The sequence below is a fragment of the Sus scrofa genome, chromosome 9 (genome assembly GCF_000003025.6).
Source record: "Sus scrofa isolate TJ Tabasco breed Duroc chromosome 9, Sscrofa11.1, whole genome shotgun sequence".
Lineage (NCBI taxonomy): Eukaryota > Metazoa > Chordata > Mammalia > Artiodactyla > Suidae > Sus > Sus scrofa.
In genome coordinates, this window is record NC_010451.4 from 136,859,566 (window position 1) to 136,875,757 (window position 16,192).

Below are 16,192 nucleotides of genomic sequence, written 5' to 3' on the forward strand. Positions count from 1 at the left end.
AGCGACACTGTCCTGTCCAGCAGCCCTGAGGCCTCGGCTAAGATGCGGTGCCCTGGGTAGGGGCATTGCCTCCTGTGTCACACTGGCCCTGCTCCCTGGGGCCCAGCTTTCAGCCCAAGGGCATCTCCTGGGCTGTTCCGGGCATCAAAACCTCGGCTAAATACTCACTGCCCCAACCTTTCTGGGCAGCATAAGGCGAGTACCGACACTTAGATTAATCCAAGAAACGATCAAAACACGGGCTTCTGACCGCCACGTGAAGCTGCTGCAGTGAAAGCCGAGACGGAGGAACTCACAGACGGCTCCTGGTTGGTGACATCGCAGGGTCAGCCTGGGTCAGCGAGGGATGCCCTCAGGCCATGCTGCCTGAGGGAGCGTCCCCCCTCCACACACACCCTCACCCCCCGCCTCGCCGGACCACCAGCTCCTGCATGGGACACCTTTGCAGCAGTGCCTGCAGATCTGGGTGGAAGCGGCCCACCTGTCTCGTGGCCCACCTGCTCTCCTACAAGGCAGTGTGGGGCGGTTATTCTGTGCCAGATGGACCCTGTCTGGGTCCAGCCCCATGTGGCCAAGGTGAAGTTCCCATTCGCTCTCATCGAGGATAACCTTCACATTCACTATTTCAGATACACGTGAAAACCTACACTTAGGATCTGAAATAACTGCTCAGAAAATCATACCTGTCACCGGCCTCCCGACTTTTAGCCTCAGCTCCCAACCCCCGAAAAATGGGCAGAGAACGAGGCCCAGTCCACTCAGAATCACTCTGGAGTCAAAGCAGATCTCACACCCCGTCTGGCCCGAAGCCCCTTGTGATTTGGGAAGCCCCCTTCGGAGGCCACACGTGCTTTCGGGGACCTGGCGGCTGACAGCCACGCAGCCCAGCCTAAGACCAGATAGAGCAGAAACTATGGCAAATCCAGAAATGTGTGCTCTGCCCAGGGGATCTCAAACTCAATACTTTTCAAACCTTATCCTGGGGGAAAAAATAGAAATAAAGAAGGCAAGCGAGAAAGACGAACCAAGTATGAGCCCGGCGCGGCCCTGCGGGTACCGCACACACAGCCGTCCAGCCCGTCCTGCACCGGAGGAGCCCGGCGCGGCCGACATGCGCCCAAGGCTTAGGAGCGAGAAGGAGCCCTCGGCGTCCCAGGAGCAGCTCTGGCCGCGACTCCCCACCGGGCTGAGGGCGGAGGAGCGTCGTGGGCCTGGAGCCGCCCTCTCGCCCACGGGAACGCGCATGCGCCCGCAGGCATCCTCACCTTTCTCAGCCGCGCGGCGCCTGAGCCGGAGCGAATGGCATCCAGCAAAGCCTGCCGGGCATCCGCCGTGTTGCTGGGGGGGCCCGAGCTGGACCTGGACACCGGCCGGGATGCGGTGGGAGCGTGGGTGGCCAGAAGGGGCAGGGGCGGCGGGGCCGGCGGGCCTTCAAAGCCCGGGGGTTCCGACCCGTGCGCAGACAGTGCGGCCTGGCGGAGGCTCTGGAGCTCTTCCGAGGCAGAGGATGTCACCTAGCAACGAGACAGTCAAGTGACAGTGTCCCAAAGGTCCTTTCCAAGAGGCAGTGCAGGTACCTGGCCCTGTAACAAGCCCAGGGGTGGTGTCTGCTTGCTGTCCCTGGGGCCCTGCTTTGGGCGAGTGACCGAAGGCTTGGGAGCAAGGCTGACGTCCTGCCCTTCTGAAGACCCGGCCCTCCTGCCTCCTGGTGGCTGTTTGGACAGACCTGGGGTCGCGTGCATCAGTGACCTTACTCCAAGTGTGAGGGGGAGGCTCCTCCTGCTTTCCCTGGATGCTGACTGTGGAAGCCGGGGGCCCCTCCGTCCCTGAGCCCCAGCGGGGTTGGTCCTGGCCTGGGCCAGGCCAGCAGAGCAGGCAGCAGCTCCGCTCCTACATGATCTCAGCCTGAAGCCAGGCCAGGGTCCCTGGAACTTCCGGGAAGTGCACAGAGCTGGGTGTGCACAGAGGCCCTACACGTCCAGGAAAGGGAGGGAGAGTTTCTGCGCTGGGGGAGGGGAGCTGCCCCCATCGCCTCTCCCGGGGTTGGGTCAGCTGCTCCAACGATGACTTAGCATCGTTTAGAAAATCAGAGGCTTGCCCTGGTGTTTGCAGCATCCCCGGTGACTGGGTGATGGGGGGAGTGTGTGGGGAAGGCCCTCTTACCTTCCGCAGGCTGCAGGTGCCACTGTGCCCGCGGATGGCCGCCAGCAGGGCTGAGCGCTCGCTGTCCCCTTCCATGTAGGATGGTTTCCCGGGCCCTCCGTCTGAGCGGGGTTCTGGAGTCTAGAATATTCATCAACAACGTCAGCGCGTTTCACTCAGGACATGGGGAAGTGCTAACTGTGAGGCAGGGCCAAGGAGAACCCATGTTTATCCATCCACGCCTCCAGGATCAGCTTCGCGGGCTGTCGCTCAGAAGGCAGAATTAGCAAATTCAGGTTTTGATTGACTGCACATGATAGAAAAACGGAAGGTGATGTATCTGGGGAAGCAGGGGCGTCACCCCTTGATGTCACATCACTCCTGTTATCCCCTCCTCTCCAGAGCTGCTGTGGGCTTCTGCGTCACCCTGGATGAGGGGCCTGGGGCCCCACTAGCAGGCAGTGTGGCCCTCGGTTTCCTCACCTGGGAAGTGGAGGACACGGCTCCTGATCCCACTGCTGCCGTAGCGCTTACTTAGCATCGGCGGGGTGACCAGTGCCCAGACGAGGCGGGAAGTGTCATGCGGTTGTCCCCAGCTTACTGCAGGGTGACAGTCCTCCACCACTGAAAACGGGGGGATCGGGAGCAGTGGCCTGGCCTGAGTCTCCAACTACCCACTGGTTCAGGGGCCAGGTATGTCCACACCCTTGTCCAAGTAAAGGCTATTTGTTGGCAAAGTCTTTCCCCAGGGCAGTCTGGGCCGAAAAGGCAGTGTGGACAAGCCCAAAGCCTTGACCAAGCTTGGGTCTCCTTAACGGCTCTAGTTGACCAATTCTGCAGGCAGTGAGACAGAAATCTAGGGTAAGGTGAAGCCTCTTCCTTCAGCCGCATTCCCAGCCTGCCCCCCCCCCCCCTGGTGCCACCTAAGGTCTGGATCTGAGCGTGGGTGGGGGGCCCCGTGACTTCACCTTGCGAAGCCTATCCTTCCCTCCGGCCGAGTGGATGGCCTCCATCAGGGCACTGTGCAGGGATGTGTCTTTCGGGGCTGGCCTCTGGACCACAGGTCTGAATTTCTTCTTTGGCCCAAAGATGCTGGCTGGCAGTGTACCATCGGCTTCAAGGACCCCTGTGCTTAGCAGACTGGGCTTTTCCTCTGGTGCGCGGGGCTCCTGACCGGGGTGGCTGTGTGTGACAGACACTCTTGGAGGGTGAGGAGGCTCGCTGTGGAGGGGGACCCACCGGGAGCCATTCACCAGGGCCCGGCCGGAAGTCTGCTCAGCCCCTGAGCAAGGTGGCAGGGGCTTTGTCTCTCCCGGTGCGCACGTGGGGTCGGATGCAGAGCTGGTTCTGTGGTTCCTGGTGCTTTGCTTTCCGCTGAGACCACAGCTCTGTGCCACAGAGACCTGCTCCCTCTGGGAAGCCGTGCCCAGAGGTGCGTGGGAACCTCGGTGGGTGCCGGCGGGACAGTCTCGAGTAGATGACTTTCCGGGAGGGCAGCTGCCTTGCCTTCCGGGAGGGGCTCCTGCTGCTGAATCCCCTTCGTCAGGCCCGTCCGGGCACAGGCTGTGGGAGGGACCATCTAGCCACGGGGAGAGCGGTCCAGTCCGCTCTGGGGCTCTGCCTTCCCACGTCTTCTGGGCATTATCACGCTTCCTCCCCACGTCGGGGTGGACTTTTGGGGTCCCTATCCGCTTGGCAATGGCAGAGGCCACGTACTGACTGGACGTTCTCCTCTGAGGCTTGAGAAAGGGGACGTCTGCAGTGTTAGCTGCTGGCACTTTCACGGGACAAGGGGCTGCCTGGGGTGGCCTGCTTCTCCCCTCATCTGGAGGTCTCCCATCTTCTGGATGGGTGGCCTGGGGCCGGGGCACTGTCACTTTGGGGTCTGGGGAGGTGGGCTCTGCTCTGAGTCTGCTTTCCTGAGGTTGTGGTTTCGTGGGCGTTGGGGGGGTGGGGGTCCCCGTGGCCGAGCGCTCTGTGGGCCAGCCAGAGTGTTTTTCGATAGAGCTAGACCTCCAGAATTCTTTGACTTTTCCAATGGGTGGGGTTTCTGCTTCCACGGTGGGCGAGGTGGGGACGATGGTCCTGCCCGTGCTTGCGTTGGGGTTCACCAGGTTCCCCAGCTCGTCGATCTTAATGGCACTGGTCGACAAGGAAGCTCCCCGGTCATAACATCTCATTTCTGACTTTGGGGGGACAATTTTATATGTTGTGAGGCCGTATTTCAGCCCATAACTCCCCCTGGTGTGTTGGCCTCTTTGATACCAGGACAGCGGTGTTGAGGCCCCGTTTTTATCTTCGCCGTCCTCTCCCTCTGGAGCTGCGAGTCCTCCCCCCGGGCGGCCGGCATCCTCCCACCGCAGGTGGCGTGGGGCCCGGTGTCTTTCTGCTTCCCATTCAGGTCGTGTGTGGGAAGCGCCGATGCCGAAGCTGCTTTGGGCCGCATTTTTGGGGGATCCCCATCCTGCTGGCTGTTGGGTGAGGCTGCTCTGATTTCTCTCCCATGGTCTTGGGAAGGGGCAGAGGAGCCGGACCCTGTGTCTCGGCTCGGGGGCAGCTGGGCCTTCCTGCCAGCCGCGCTCCCCATGTCGAAGGAGCCGGCGTTGTTGTTTCTGTTGGAAAATGACCCTGAGTCCACGGGATCTTCTAGAACCTCCCCAATGAACGTCACCGGGATTGCCTCAGCATCGCCGTTGGGGCTGGCGGCATCTTGTGGGCAGCGACTGGACACACCGGGTACAGAGCTGCTGAGGGAGCTGGAGTCGGTGTCATAACTCTCTTCCATTTCTGCAAGAAGCACAGCACAGGTCACAGGCGGGCACTGCTCCCGTGAACCTGATGCCCCTCCAGTGAGACCACACCCTGGGACTTTGATTTCCCGGAGGTTCCTTTGGGGTAAGCTATTTACGGTGTCTTTTGGGGTTGTCATCTCCACTCGTGGGACTCAGCAGAGAAACTGTCTGCAGATCCGAGGTGCCTGGAGGTAAGGTTCTGAGTGCCAACATCTTTCACTTAAACTGACCTCTAGGTCCAGGCCCCCGGTAAACGCTGCCCCAGGACAGGGCAGGAAGGCGGACTGGGGGTTTTTACTGCAGCTTGCGCTTGTCCACCAGAAGTACCACAATCTATGGGACAACTTGCTCTCGCTTTGCTTTTTTTTAAAGGCTGCAGCTGCAGCATATGGAAGTTCCCGGGCCAGCGACAGAATCCAAAATGCAGATGCAACCTACGCCACAGCTGCCACAATGCTGGATCCTTAACCTATGACACAGGGCCTGGGATAGAAACGGCACCTCGGCAGTGACTGGGGCTGCTGCGCTCAGATTCTTAACGCACCGCACCACGGCGGGAGGTCCTTGCTTTGCTTCGTCAGAGGCAGAGGACCAAACCTCAAGCACATCGGAATTAGCCCTGAAGGATGCAGTGGGTCGTGTGCGGAGCCCGAGGGATGCAGTAAGGCTGACTAAGACGTCTCAGCTCCGTCAACTACATGTGAGGAGAGAAAACTGAAAAGCGAGTCAGACCAAAGTGTGGGTCCGCTCAGAGCCTGTCTCCTTCTTCCTGCTTTGCTTTAAGGCGTGGCCACTGCCTACTTGCCAGTTTATTTTCACTGTGTGCCTTTGTTTGAAAGACTTGTACACGGATCTGATCTGCGTCTGCTTGGGCCTATAACCTCGTGTCCCCAAGACACGCATGGATCGGCCCGGCCGTGAGATGCTCTCCTCTAGGGGTCGCTGTGAAGATGCTCTGGGTGCACGTGTTTCCCTTTGGAAGATGTGCGGGGTATGAGCAAGTCGGGGGTGCAGGAGGCTGAATAAAGAGCCCTGCGTCTCTGCGTGTCCCCACTGTCCCCCTTACTCCTTTGAGGACTGGAAAACGTGTCTTCATGTGTGTCGAGTACTTTTTAATGTATAAAATCAGTATTATCCCGAGCAGGTTTTAAGCAGCTGTGCAGACCTTTGGCAGGGCTGCTTGGCAGCGCAGATGCAGAGGCCCCTGCAGGGAGCTGGCACCCCAGGCCAGCTCTCCCCCGCCCCGAGCCGCACTCCCTCTGCGGCGCCCTCCTCACGCGGTTGCTTGGAGTCGGTCAGGGCCACAGCCTGCGGCGCAGGCGGCCGCCGGGACAGCGGCCAGGGCTCACCTTCCAGCTCGCCATCCGGTTCTGCGAGGGGTTCCTGGAACCGTGCAGCCGTAAACAGGTCTTCGCCCTCGTCTGAGGCTGGTGCAGCTTCTCCATTTCTAGGGAAGACCGAGGAGGAAGGGAGAGCGTTCATTTAGCTCCTATTTATTTAATGTACTCTTTTCTGGAGATACCTGAGGAAGGACTCAGCAGATTCATGCAGCTCCAAAGGTACTGGACCACTGTCGTCCTTGGAACTAGGAGACGAGACATAGGTGGTGTGTGTGTGTGTGTGTGTGTTGTATGTGCTGTGGTGTGTATGTGTGGTGTGTGATATGTGTGTGTGTGTGACGCACGTCTGTATACATGTAGGGTGTGTGTGTATGGGTGTGGTTTGTGTGTGTATATATGTGTGGTATGTATGTTTGGTGTGCGTATCTACGCGGTGTGTGCGTGTCTTTGGTATGTGCATGTGTGTGTGTGTGGTGCGTGTGTATGTGTGGTGTGTAGTGTGTGTGGCGAGTGTGTGTTTGGTGTGTGTGTGGGTTTGGTGTGTATGTGTGTGTGTTTGGTGTGTATGTGTGGTGTGTGTGTATGGTGTGTGTGTGTGTGTGTGTGTGGTGTGTGCGCACAGTACACAGCGATGAGCGCCACGACAGCAAACCTCCCGGCAGCAGTGGCAGTGGTGACCGTCCCCTGGCCCCGTGTGCTCCCCCAGGGCCGCTCTGGGCTGTGACTGGACAGGACGCGCCCAGAGCGGGGTCCACGCAGCGCCCTCTGTGCCAGGCGCAGACTTACACGCCGGGCCCCACACGAGGCTCTTCCGCAGAGTCCCCCGTGTGAAACCCCGGGAGCGGTTCCTAAGGCAGGTAGCGTCCCTGTCGCTGCTCTCGCAGAGGCTGCCGAGAGGCTGAGGGTGGAGCCCTGCCCCCTGCCCCCCCAGGCCTTCCTTATCTGTGTCCCTGGGACCGTAGCACCCAGGAGACGAATGCTGCCCTGACAGTCTGACAGCTGCCTTTGCAAGGCCTCCCGTCTCTGCTCGCTGGGCCGGGAAGAGACGCACGCAGGACGACTGTCTGTCCAGCGGAAGCCGAGGGTCCTCTCTGCCGATCGTTGACACGGAGGACCAATTTCCATCGTTACTCGTCAGCCCAGACGAGGCGGCGTGAACTAGGCTGTGTACCGCCCTCACTCACGCAGCAAAGTTTGCGTTCCAGTGAACGCGTCCTTCGTACTTGGCAACTGTGTCCCTTTGGAGTTAGGAAGTGGTTCCCAGACGCGTCTCGGCTAATGTCCTCCGACAAGTCAGACCAAGAGGGTTGGTTGAGACCTATTTTAACAACGACCACAGGAGACGCGAGGCTGCCTTTCCTGTTGCAATTATTACAGTTGTGTTTTTCTTTTCCATGGAATGTGATGGTTGAAATATATTTAGTTCAAATATTCAGTAAACTATATGGCAGAAAAAATGGAAAGTGCTTTATTTTATAGAGTATTGGAAATGGAAAATTGCACTTTTCAAATGCTGGCTCTTAGTTTAAAGCACAAAAAGCTCAGCCCAACAAAATTACGTATACAGACACCTTTCTGTCAAAGTATTTGCCTTTCAGAGTATGCAAAGTCACCTGTTCTGTGGGAACAGAATATTAATGAGAATTAAAAATAATTAAAAGTCCCGCTGATACTATTATTTTGTAAATATTAAACCAGAGAAAGAAAATCTTCTCAAGCTCAACAGGTCTGAGACGCTCATGCTTGTTGCTGCTGGTTTTAACTGGAAAGCAATGTGTACGTGTGTATCGAGAAGCAGAAACATAGCTTGAACTTTGTAGGAACTCTGGTTCATTAGCCTCTCTTTTGATTATTTGCCTTAAGAAAATAATTCTGTGGAGGAAAAAACATAAACAGCACCACGTTCCATCCTCCTCCTGGGGAGGTCTCGACGGCTTGGCCGTCCGTCGCAGCAGCAGTAAGGTGAGTATGACGTCTGGAAGGAGACGGATCCGTGCCCGAGCCCGCATGTCTCGCGGAGAAACCAAGACACACGGATACGGAGTTCCCATTGTGGCTCAGCGGGTTAAGAACCGGACATAGTGTCGGCGAGGACGCAGGTTCATTCCCTGCCTCGCTCAGTGGGTTAAGGATCTGGCGTTGCCACAAGCTGCAGCGTAGGTCGCAGACGCGGCTCAGATCTGGCGTTGCTGTGGCTGTGGTGTAGGCTGGCAGCTGCAGCTCCTGTTCAGCCCCCAGCCTGGGAACTTCCATTTGCTGCAGGTGTCGGTGTGAAAAGAAAAAAACAGAAAAGAAACAGATTCCTCGAGGAACTCCTGGTGATCTAAACGGAGCTCGTGTTAATGGACAAAGACAGGGCGGAGAGCAAGACACCACCGCCAACCAGGGCGACGTGTTGAAAGGGACGCATCACGGCAAATAACGCATCCTTTTTCTTTCAGAGGATGCTCATTTTGGTACAAAGCAGCTTGGGTGATTAGGTGATTTTTTTTTTTTTAAATGGGCAACATTTAAAATGATGCTTTGGTTCTCTAATGAACACGAATTCTTTTTTGAAGAGTAGTTCACTTCGAAGAAAACCTTATGGTTACCAAAGGGAAACGTGGTGGGGTGTATCTACATTTAGGAGTTTGGGATTAACCAAGAGACCTTCCGCATATGAAATAGATCATCAACAAGGACCCGGAGTGAGTAGAGCACAGGGAGCGCTCTCCTCAACGTTCTGTGATAACCTGTGTGGGAAGAAAGGAATCTGGAAAGAGTGATGCATGTCCGCGTGCAACTGGATCGCTTTGCTCTATACCGGAAGCTAATACAACGTTGCAAATCCACGATATGCCAACATAAAGTAAAGGTTAAATTTAAAAAAAGAAAAGTCGTTTACACGTTGGCGACACCACGCCCAATATGCAGGGCATACTATGTTCACAATTGTATTTTCTGACCTGGTTCCCAGCAACCCCTGGGATCTCCTAAGCCGGCCGTGACAACCTAAATGAGCACCAGCTCAGGGCCCGAGTCTGCCCTTCGCCTCCCGGCCCCTGCCCTCCGCTCCAGCCTTCGTCACCGGGTCTGAGCATCCGTGGCCCAGCCCCAGGCTCCGGGCTCTGGCCCAGCCTCCTCCTGCATCTCGCCTCCTGTCCAGGCCCTCGTGCCCAGGTCCGGGCTTCCCTTGCTGAATTCTCTGCCCTGTAGCTCAGCTTTCCGACCCAGCCCTTTCCTCCGCCTGCCTCCTGTACGCATCATGGATTTGCCCCAGATGCTCAGCCCACCCTCTGTGGACACCCCCCCGCCTCCCGCCGACCTGGCCTTGCCTCTGATGCCCAATGTGGGCCTGGTTCTTGGGGCCTGGCCCAGGGGCAGGGGTGGGGCAGGAATGGACATGACATGACAGAAGCTAGTGGCTTTGGGAGTGCGTGGGGGGAAGGCAGGCCTGCCCACCACGGCCCTGGTCCTCTGCTGGTGCTTCTTCCAAAGCTGCCGAGCATCTCTGGGGAGGGGCAAGGCGAGGCCTGTGACCACTTGGCTTCTGCAGCGGCTCCTCTCCTGACACAGGGCAGGGCCGCCACGCTCTGGCTTCTGCGCTAATGGCTTACCTGGCAAAAGCCAAAACTAGTGGTGATGTGTCTCTTTTGCTTTCCAATGTCCTGCTTCAGGAGGAGAGGATTTAGCAGAATTTGCCTTTCTTTCCTCACTGACCCCGTCGACTTCCCCTCAAAGGGCGGCTAACGGGTTACAACTATGCCTCTCTGCCTCTAACAGCCAGCTTGCAGCTCTTGGTCTCTGGGCTTGGAGGGGAGAATCCGTGCTCAGTGGGAAAGGCCCCAGGGTGTGTCTCTGAAGAGCCGCAGTTGGCAAGAAGCACGGCCTTCCAGCTTCTAGTAAACAGGTGCTGATGCTTCGCTCCCAGGCACCATTCCTCACGCCCAACACACTCCCCGGTCGAAGATATGTTTCTTACTGACACTTTGCTTTGGCTGAAGACCAAGAAAATGAAGGGCAAACAGCGCAGACATCCTGATACAGCTGCGAGGAGGAATGGACACCACCAGCAGCTTCCCTCACCCCGAGGGGGCTCCCACGGCCGCCTGACCCAGGGATAAAGGAAGCCTCCGGGCGAGGGGGGGCAGGGCAGCAGGGCGGGTGCCCTCGGTGGGTGGGGGCCGGCGATGGCCTCGACACCTCGACCGTGGGAGAACGGCCGCAGTCACATCAAATTGGCGCCCGGGAAGATGGGTGCGCTTTTTTTTTTTTTTTTTTTTCATTTTTTGAGAAGGAAAAAAGGCCATGGGCTGATTCTGTGCCGTTCCAGCACGTGAAGTCGTTTTCCCTTTTGATGTGGCTCGGGAAAATTTCTTTAAGTACTTTATCCCATGGCAGGAAAAAAAAAAGTCTGAGAGGAAAAAGATGGCCCTTTCAGGTAGCAATTCAATTGCTGAGGACAACCAAACCCACCCATGTGATTGTAAAACCATCACTTGATAAACTAAAGGCAAGAAGCCTGGGAAATTACACAGTCGATGACACACATGCCCTAACACCCTCATTCCATTTACAAATGGTCCTTTACACACAAAGCGTCTGAGTTCTAGAACAAGTGTCCAACCAAAAAGGTCATATGAGCTACGTATGTAATTTAAAATCTTCTTGTAGTCACAATAAAAAAGGCAAAAAGTAATAAGCAAGCTTACTTTTCATTAAATACTTTAATTTTACTTAATTTTAATTAGTATACTCTGGCCCTACATCTAACCCAAATTATTATCAGAATTTCTGCAAGTAGTTACTGTAAAAAGATGCACTTTTTATACTAAATTAGGTGCATATATCACACAGCACACCTAGGTCTGGGCTAGCCGCTCAGGAGCCAAAGGTGGCTGGTGGCCACTATACCCAACGGCATAGCTCTCCAAGGTCTCAAGTGTTTTAAAATGCCCCTTTGTTAGCAAAACTGCAAAGTTTCAGGTCTTAAATGTTTCTAAATGCTCTTGTGAGCACAACATTCCTGAAGGTACAAAATTGCAGGGTTCTAGAAGGCATGAAATATTTCCAAATATTTCTGTGGTTACAAAGTGACAACGTTTTAGGTTCTAGAATATATTATAAAATGGTTCTACATGCTCCTAGGGTTATAAAGTTCCCATAATTAAAAGTTTCAGGCTCTAGAATATACAAAATGTTTCTAAAGGCTGCTGCAGTCAGGGAGTTCCTTCCCATGGCTACAAAGTTGCAGAGTTCTAGAAGGTCTAAAACAACTCTAAATGGGCCCAGGCCATAGACTTCTAGGTCCAAAGTTCCGTGGCTGCCAAGCCAGAACCGAGCCTCTTTCCCGTTGCCCCCCCCAGGCCCTGTGCTTTCTCTGTCCCGTCAGTGTCTGGAAAGCACCCACCCTGCAGATAACAGCGCAGTTTCTCACTTGCACAGTCCCACAGCCCTCACCTCCGCCACGCGGGGACCAGGGGGGCAGAGAAGGCGCTCGGGGATTGCCAGGTGAAGGCTGGACGCCAGTAGACAGTACAGGGAGACCCCCTTCCCCTGGAGAAGCTACAGTTTCTGTCTTTTGAGGCTCTGCACATGATTTTAGTGCGCTCCTACTGTTAAAAAAACCCACTTATGCAATCTCTCTGATTTACTTCTAATCGCATTCCTGTGGAACAAATGGTCCCCAAAGGGACCGCAGGATGGAGCTTTCCCAGCGTTGATGCACAGGTAGATACGCTGCTCAATTAGAGGACCGGCGCCTTCAGGATTAAGAGTTCAGAAGTAACGCCAGCTCCACCGTGACAGCCCCCGAGGAGGCAGAGGCGGCGACAGCCCTCTGCCCCTTCTTCCATCTCCCTCTCTGCGCGAAAATACGTGTCCGCGTGTGTGCCTGGTTTCTTCTCGAGTGAAGATGCTATAAGGAGTTTAATGAGGCAGCTGATCGGAGCTATAGATGCAGCGTATAAGGATCCCACCCAAATCCAGTTTCCGTCCTCAGGCAGCTGTCAGTAAACAAGAGTAACAACAGTAACAGTACCAGCTCTCAGTTTTCGAAGGCTGGCAACATGTCAGGCCCTAGTCTAAGCTGTGTTGCTGCAGATCTCGGCTGCACTGGCAAGAAACTGGAAGGGAGAGGTCACATCACGGCCAAGGGCACCGTTACCAGTGATGGGCCGATGTGATGCCCGGCCGTCTGACCGTGGATTTTTTGGCCTTCACACTGAATGGCTCTTTAAGTATGAGGAGTGTTGGCCTGGGCCCTCCATGAAGGAAACAGGCATCTGGAAAGAGACCTCTCAGGAAAGGTAGGCAGGGGTGACCCCCTCCTGCCCAGGGCAGGGCTGTGCAGAGGCTGCGTGCCGGCGCCTAGGATGACAGGTCACCAGCGCATGGCCGAATTCTTCCCGAAAGGAGATTATTTACTTGTACTAAGTGCAGGTGAGGACTCTGGGCATTGCTGGTCCACTTACAGGGTCCAGTGTGACTTGAGGGCGTAGACTTCCTTTGGGATGAAAAATTACAACTGGATCCAGTCCAATGACTTGATGGAAAGCATGTATCGTTTTGGGGTCACAGCACCCAAAGCATATACTCCAGTCATTCCCCCCGTCTTTTTTTGTGTGGGGTACATATTTATGTTTTGCTTATATTATTTTCTTAGGTTGTATTGAAGTACAATTGATTTGCCAGGCTGTGATAATGCCTGTACAACGAAGTGTTTCAGTTAGGCATGTACACACATCCAGTCTCATTCAGATTCTTTACCCACAAGGATTATCACAGAATATTGGGGAGAATGCCCTGTTTTCTAGAGCAGGTCCCCTCTGGCCAGTCATTCTGTGCATGTCCGTGTGCGTATGCTGGTCCCCGACCCCAGCCCATCCCTCCCCAGCCTGTCCCTTTGGCAACCGTACGTTTGTTTGCAACGTCTGTGAGTCTGTTTCTCGTCTCCAGATGAGTCCATTTGTATCCTCTTTTAAGATTCCACATATAAATCTGTCCATATGATGCTTGTCTTTCACTGTCTAGCTTCACTTAGGGAATTTCTAGGTCCCTCCATGTTGCTGCAAATGCTATTATTTCATTGCTATTATTTTTATGGCTGAGTCATATTCCACTACCCAGGCACTACTGACAGTCGCCTGAACAAGGAGAGAAACTTGATTTGTTGGGAATCCTCACGAGCTGTGGAATACACCACATTTTTATCCGCTCCTGGGTCGATGGACACTTAGGTGGCTTCCACACCGTGGCTATTGTAAATAGTGCTGCAGTGAACACTGGGGTGCAGGCATCGTTTTGAATCATGGTTTTCTGCTGACGGATGCCCAGGAGTGGGGTTGCTGGATCATATGGTAGCTCTATTTTTGGTTTTCTGAGGCTCCTCCACACCGTTTTCCTTAGTGGTTTCACCAATTTCCCTTCCCACTAACAGCGTGGGAGTTCCCTTTCCCCCCACCCTCCCCAGCAGACCAGTGTTTATACTTGAGACTTTTCCATGCACGATCTTGGCTGCCAGGACGGTAGCTGGAGCCCAGCCAAGCCTGCCCCTGAGGAAATGGTAGCCATGGCAGCAGGCATCACAGGGCCTTCAAATTCAGTGTGTGACCAGGAGCCGTGCCTTTTGCCGCTGGACATGACAGTTTAAGAAAAATGCTTTCAGCCGAGGCCAACCCGACAGGCTCTCCTTGGACGGGTGGCAGGAGCTCTGGAGCAAGCTGTGCTTGTCTCCAATTTGTCAAAGGGGTACCCCAGGCAATGCCAGCCAAAGAAGTCTGGAAGACTTGGCAATCCTTGAAATAGCAGGCGGCAGAGAAAGAGAAACAGCCAAGCAAGCTCAGACTTTACAGACCTTACAAACTAGGGTCTTCGCAGGTCACAAAAGGGGCCTGCACTGTCCCCTCCAGTCCTTAATGAACCCCGGAGGAGCAGAGGGGCGGCAGCAAGATAGGGCATCCTGGCAAGGCTGAAAGCCACACACACACACATACTCTCTCTCTCTCCTTCTGTTCGCTGGGGACTGGCCCCATGGTGGAGAGTCTGCAAGCTGAGGGTGTCCGAGACGGTCGGGACGGCTGCCTTATTCATCCGAACCCACCTCCCACATGGAGAGACGCCGCCTCGCTGGTCACGGCAAAGGGTAAGCTCTGCTTCCTGAGCCTCGGAAGTAGGGCATTCTGAGAATGGAGAGGCCTCGCTGTCACAGCCAGGCCCCAACCATCCCAGGAAAAACACCCCTTGTAGGGACACAGATGCCACCTGAGAATCGGCTGCAGAAACCAGGGGTCAGAACTGCACCGGGCAGAGCCAGGAGGCTGGATGCAGGGCCCGGCGGCAGACACCGAGATCGGGGTTCTGTCCTCTTCAAGCGGCCTGCCCTCCTGAAGGTGGCAGGGCGAGCCCACCGCCCACCTCTGTCGGTCTCCCCTGGGAGTGGGGGTGGGGGTGGGGGGCAGAAACCGCATCTTGGGTTACTGTTTCAGTCGCCGCTGCTCTTCACCGAACTCCTGTGCTCCCAGATGGGGCTCCCATCTCTGGGGCCCCTGCCCAGGGGGCGAAGGTCAAGGCCACACCTCTGTGAACAGCGGAAGCTCTGATCACGTACCCTTTCAGCTCCATCCTGGGCTGCCAGTCCCCCAGCAAGGTCCTCATCTCCCCGAACGTGACCCCTGGCCACCCTAGACACCTGAAACGGTCCGCTCCATCGCGGATCACGCTGCGGTCTCTGTCCCAGGACCCTGCCCCCCGCAGCCTTCACTGCCTCTTTGCTGGCCAGGCTCTCAAGGCCCCGTTCTGCACAGAGCACATCAGTCAGATGGCCTTCATTCATCAAGCCCAGGATAGTCTCTCGGATCCGAGGTGTGTGTGTAGACGCCTTGGGGGGGATACTGCAGGGGTGACGCCATAGGATGGCATCTCCCAGACGACCCCTCGGGGGAACACTCATCCTAAAGGACATTGAAAGAATAAAGAAGGCATGGTACCTATATACGATGGAATACGACTCAGCCGTAAAAAGAACAAGATAATGCCATTTGCAGCAACATGGATGCAACTAGAGGTGCTCATACGAAGTGAACTAAGTCCGCGAAAGACAAATACGGTATGATATCACTTACATGTGGAATCTAAAAATATGATACAAATGCACTTATTTCCAAAACGGAAAGAGACCCACATAGAAAACAAACTTACGGCTGCCAACGGGGAAGGGAGGAGGGTAAATTAGGAGGCTGTGATGAACAGAAACACACGGCTCTTAGAGGAAACAGGTAACCAACAAAGATGTGCCACACAGCACAGGGGACCCTACTCGATATTTTGTAATAACCTATAACGGAAAAGAGTCTGAAGAATAATATACATATGTACAGACACACACACACACACATTGGAATTATTGTGCTATACACCTAAAACTAACATGATATTGTAAGTCAACTGCACTTGAATAGAATTTTTAAAAGCTGGCAATGCAGAGGAGAAAATTTAGACAGGCTGCTTTGCTGAGAATCCGTAAGAGACTCTGTATCCTCCTCGCACAGGAGAGGAGTACAGCCCTTCCCCAGTTTGTTGTGAAGAGATGTTTTTCAAGAAAGACATCGCAGTAAATCCCAGAGCAGCTGCAGCGACCCTCCCAGGTTGGCAGGCGAGTGCGAGTGTGCGGGAGGAAGGCCGAGGCCTCCAGCAGGCAGTAGAGTGCGCATCTGGAGCAGGCTCGCCCAGCATGCAGGTGTGTTTCGTTTGGCCTCAATGTTTGACTTGGTTGCCAAGGTTTACAATTTGGGAGACCTCACATGAAATTCTAGATTTCTGGCTTCTCCTCAAAACCCGGCCGCACCAGGTCTGTGAGCCCCCGGGCAGCCGCTGGAAGGAGGCAGGAGGCGTGGGATGCTCTTTAAAGAAAACGTGTGCTCCCCACCGCTCTCTGTGGCC

At 55.1% G+C, this 16,192-nt stretch overlaps 1 protein-coding gene across 1 annotated transcript in view; it reads right to left on the reverse strand.

Moving 5' to 3' along the window:
- COBL (cordon-bleu WH2 repeat protein) overlaps positions 1-16,192 on the reverse strand; it is a 204,729-nt gene that overhangs the window by 9,045 nt on the left and 179,492 nt on the right. The window contains 5 exon segments of the mRNA XM_021063931.1: positions 1,266-1,514; positions 2,164-2,283; positions 3,111-4,450; positions 4,453-4,929; positions 6,284-6,381. Coding sequence (XP_020919590.1) covers positions 1,266-1,514; positions 2,164-2,283; positions 3,111-4,450; positions 4,453-4,929; positions 6,284-6,381 — 2,284 coding nt within the window.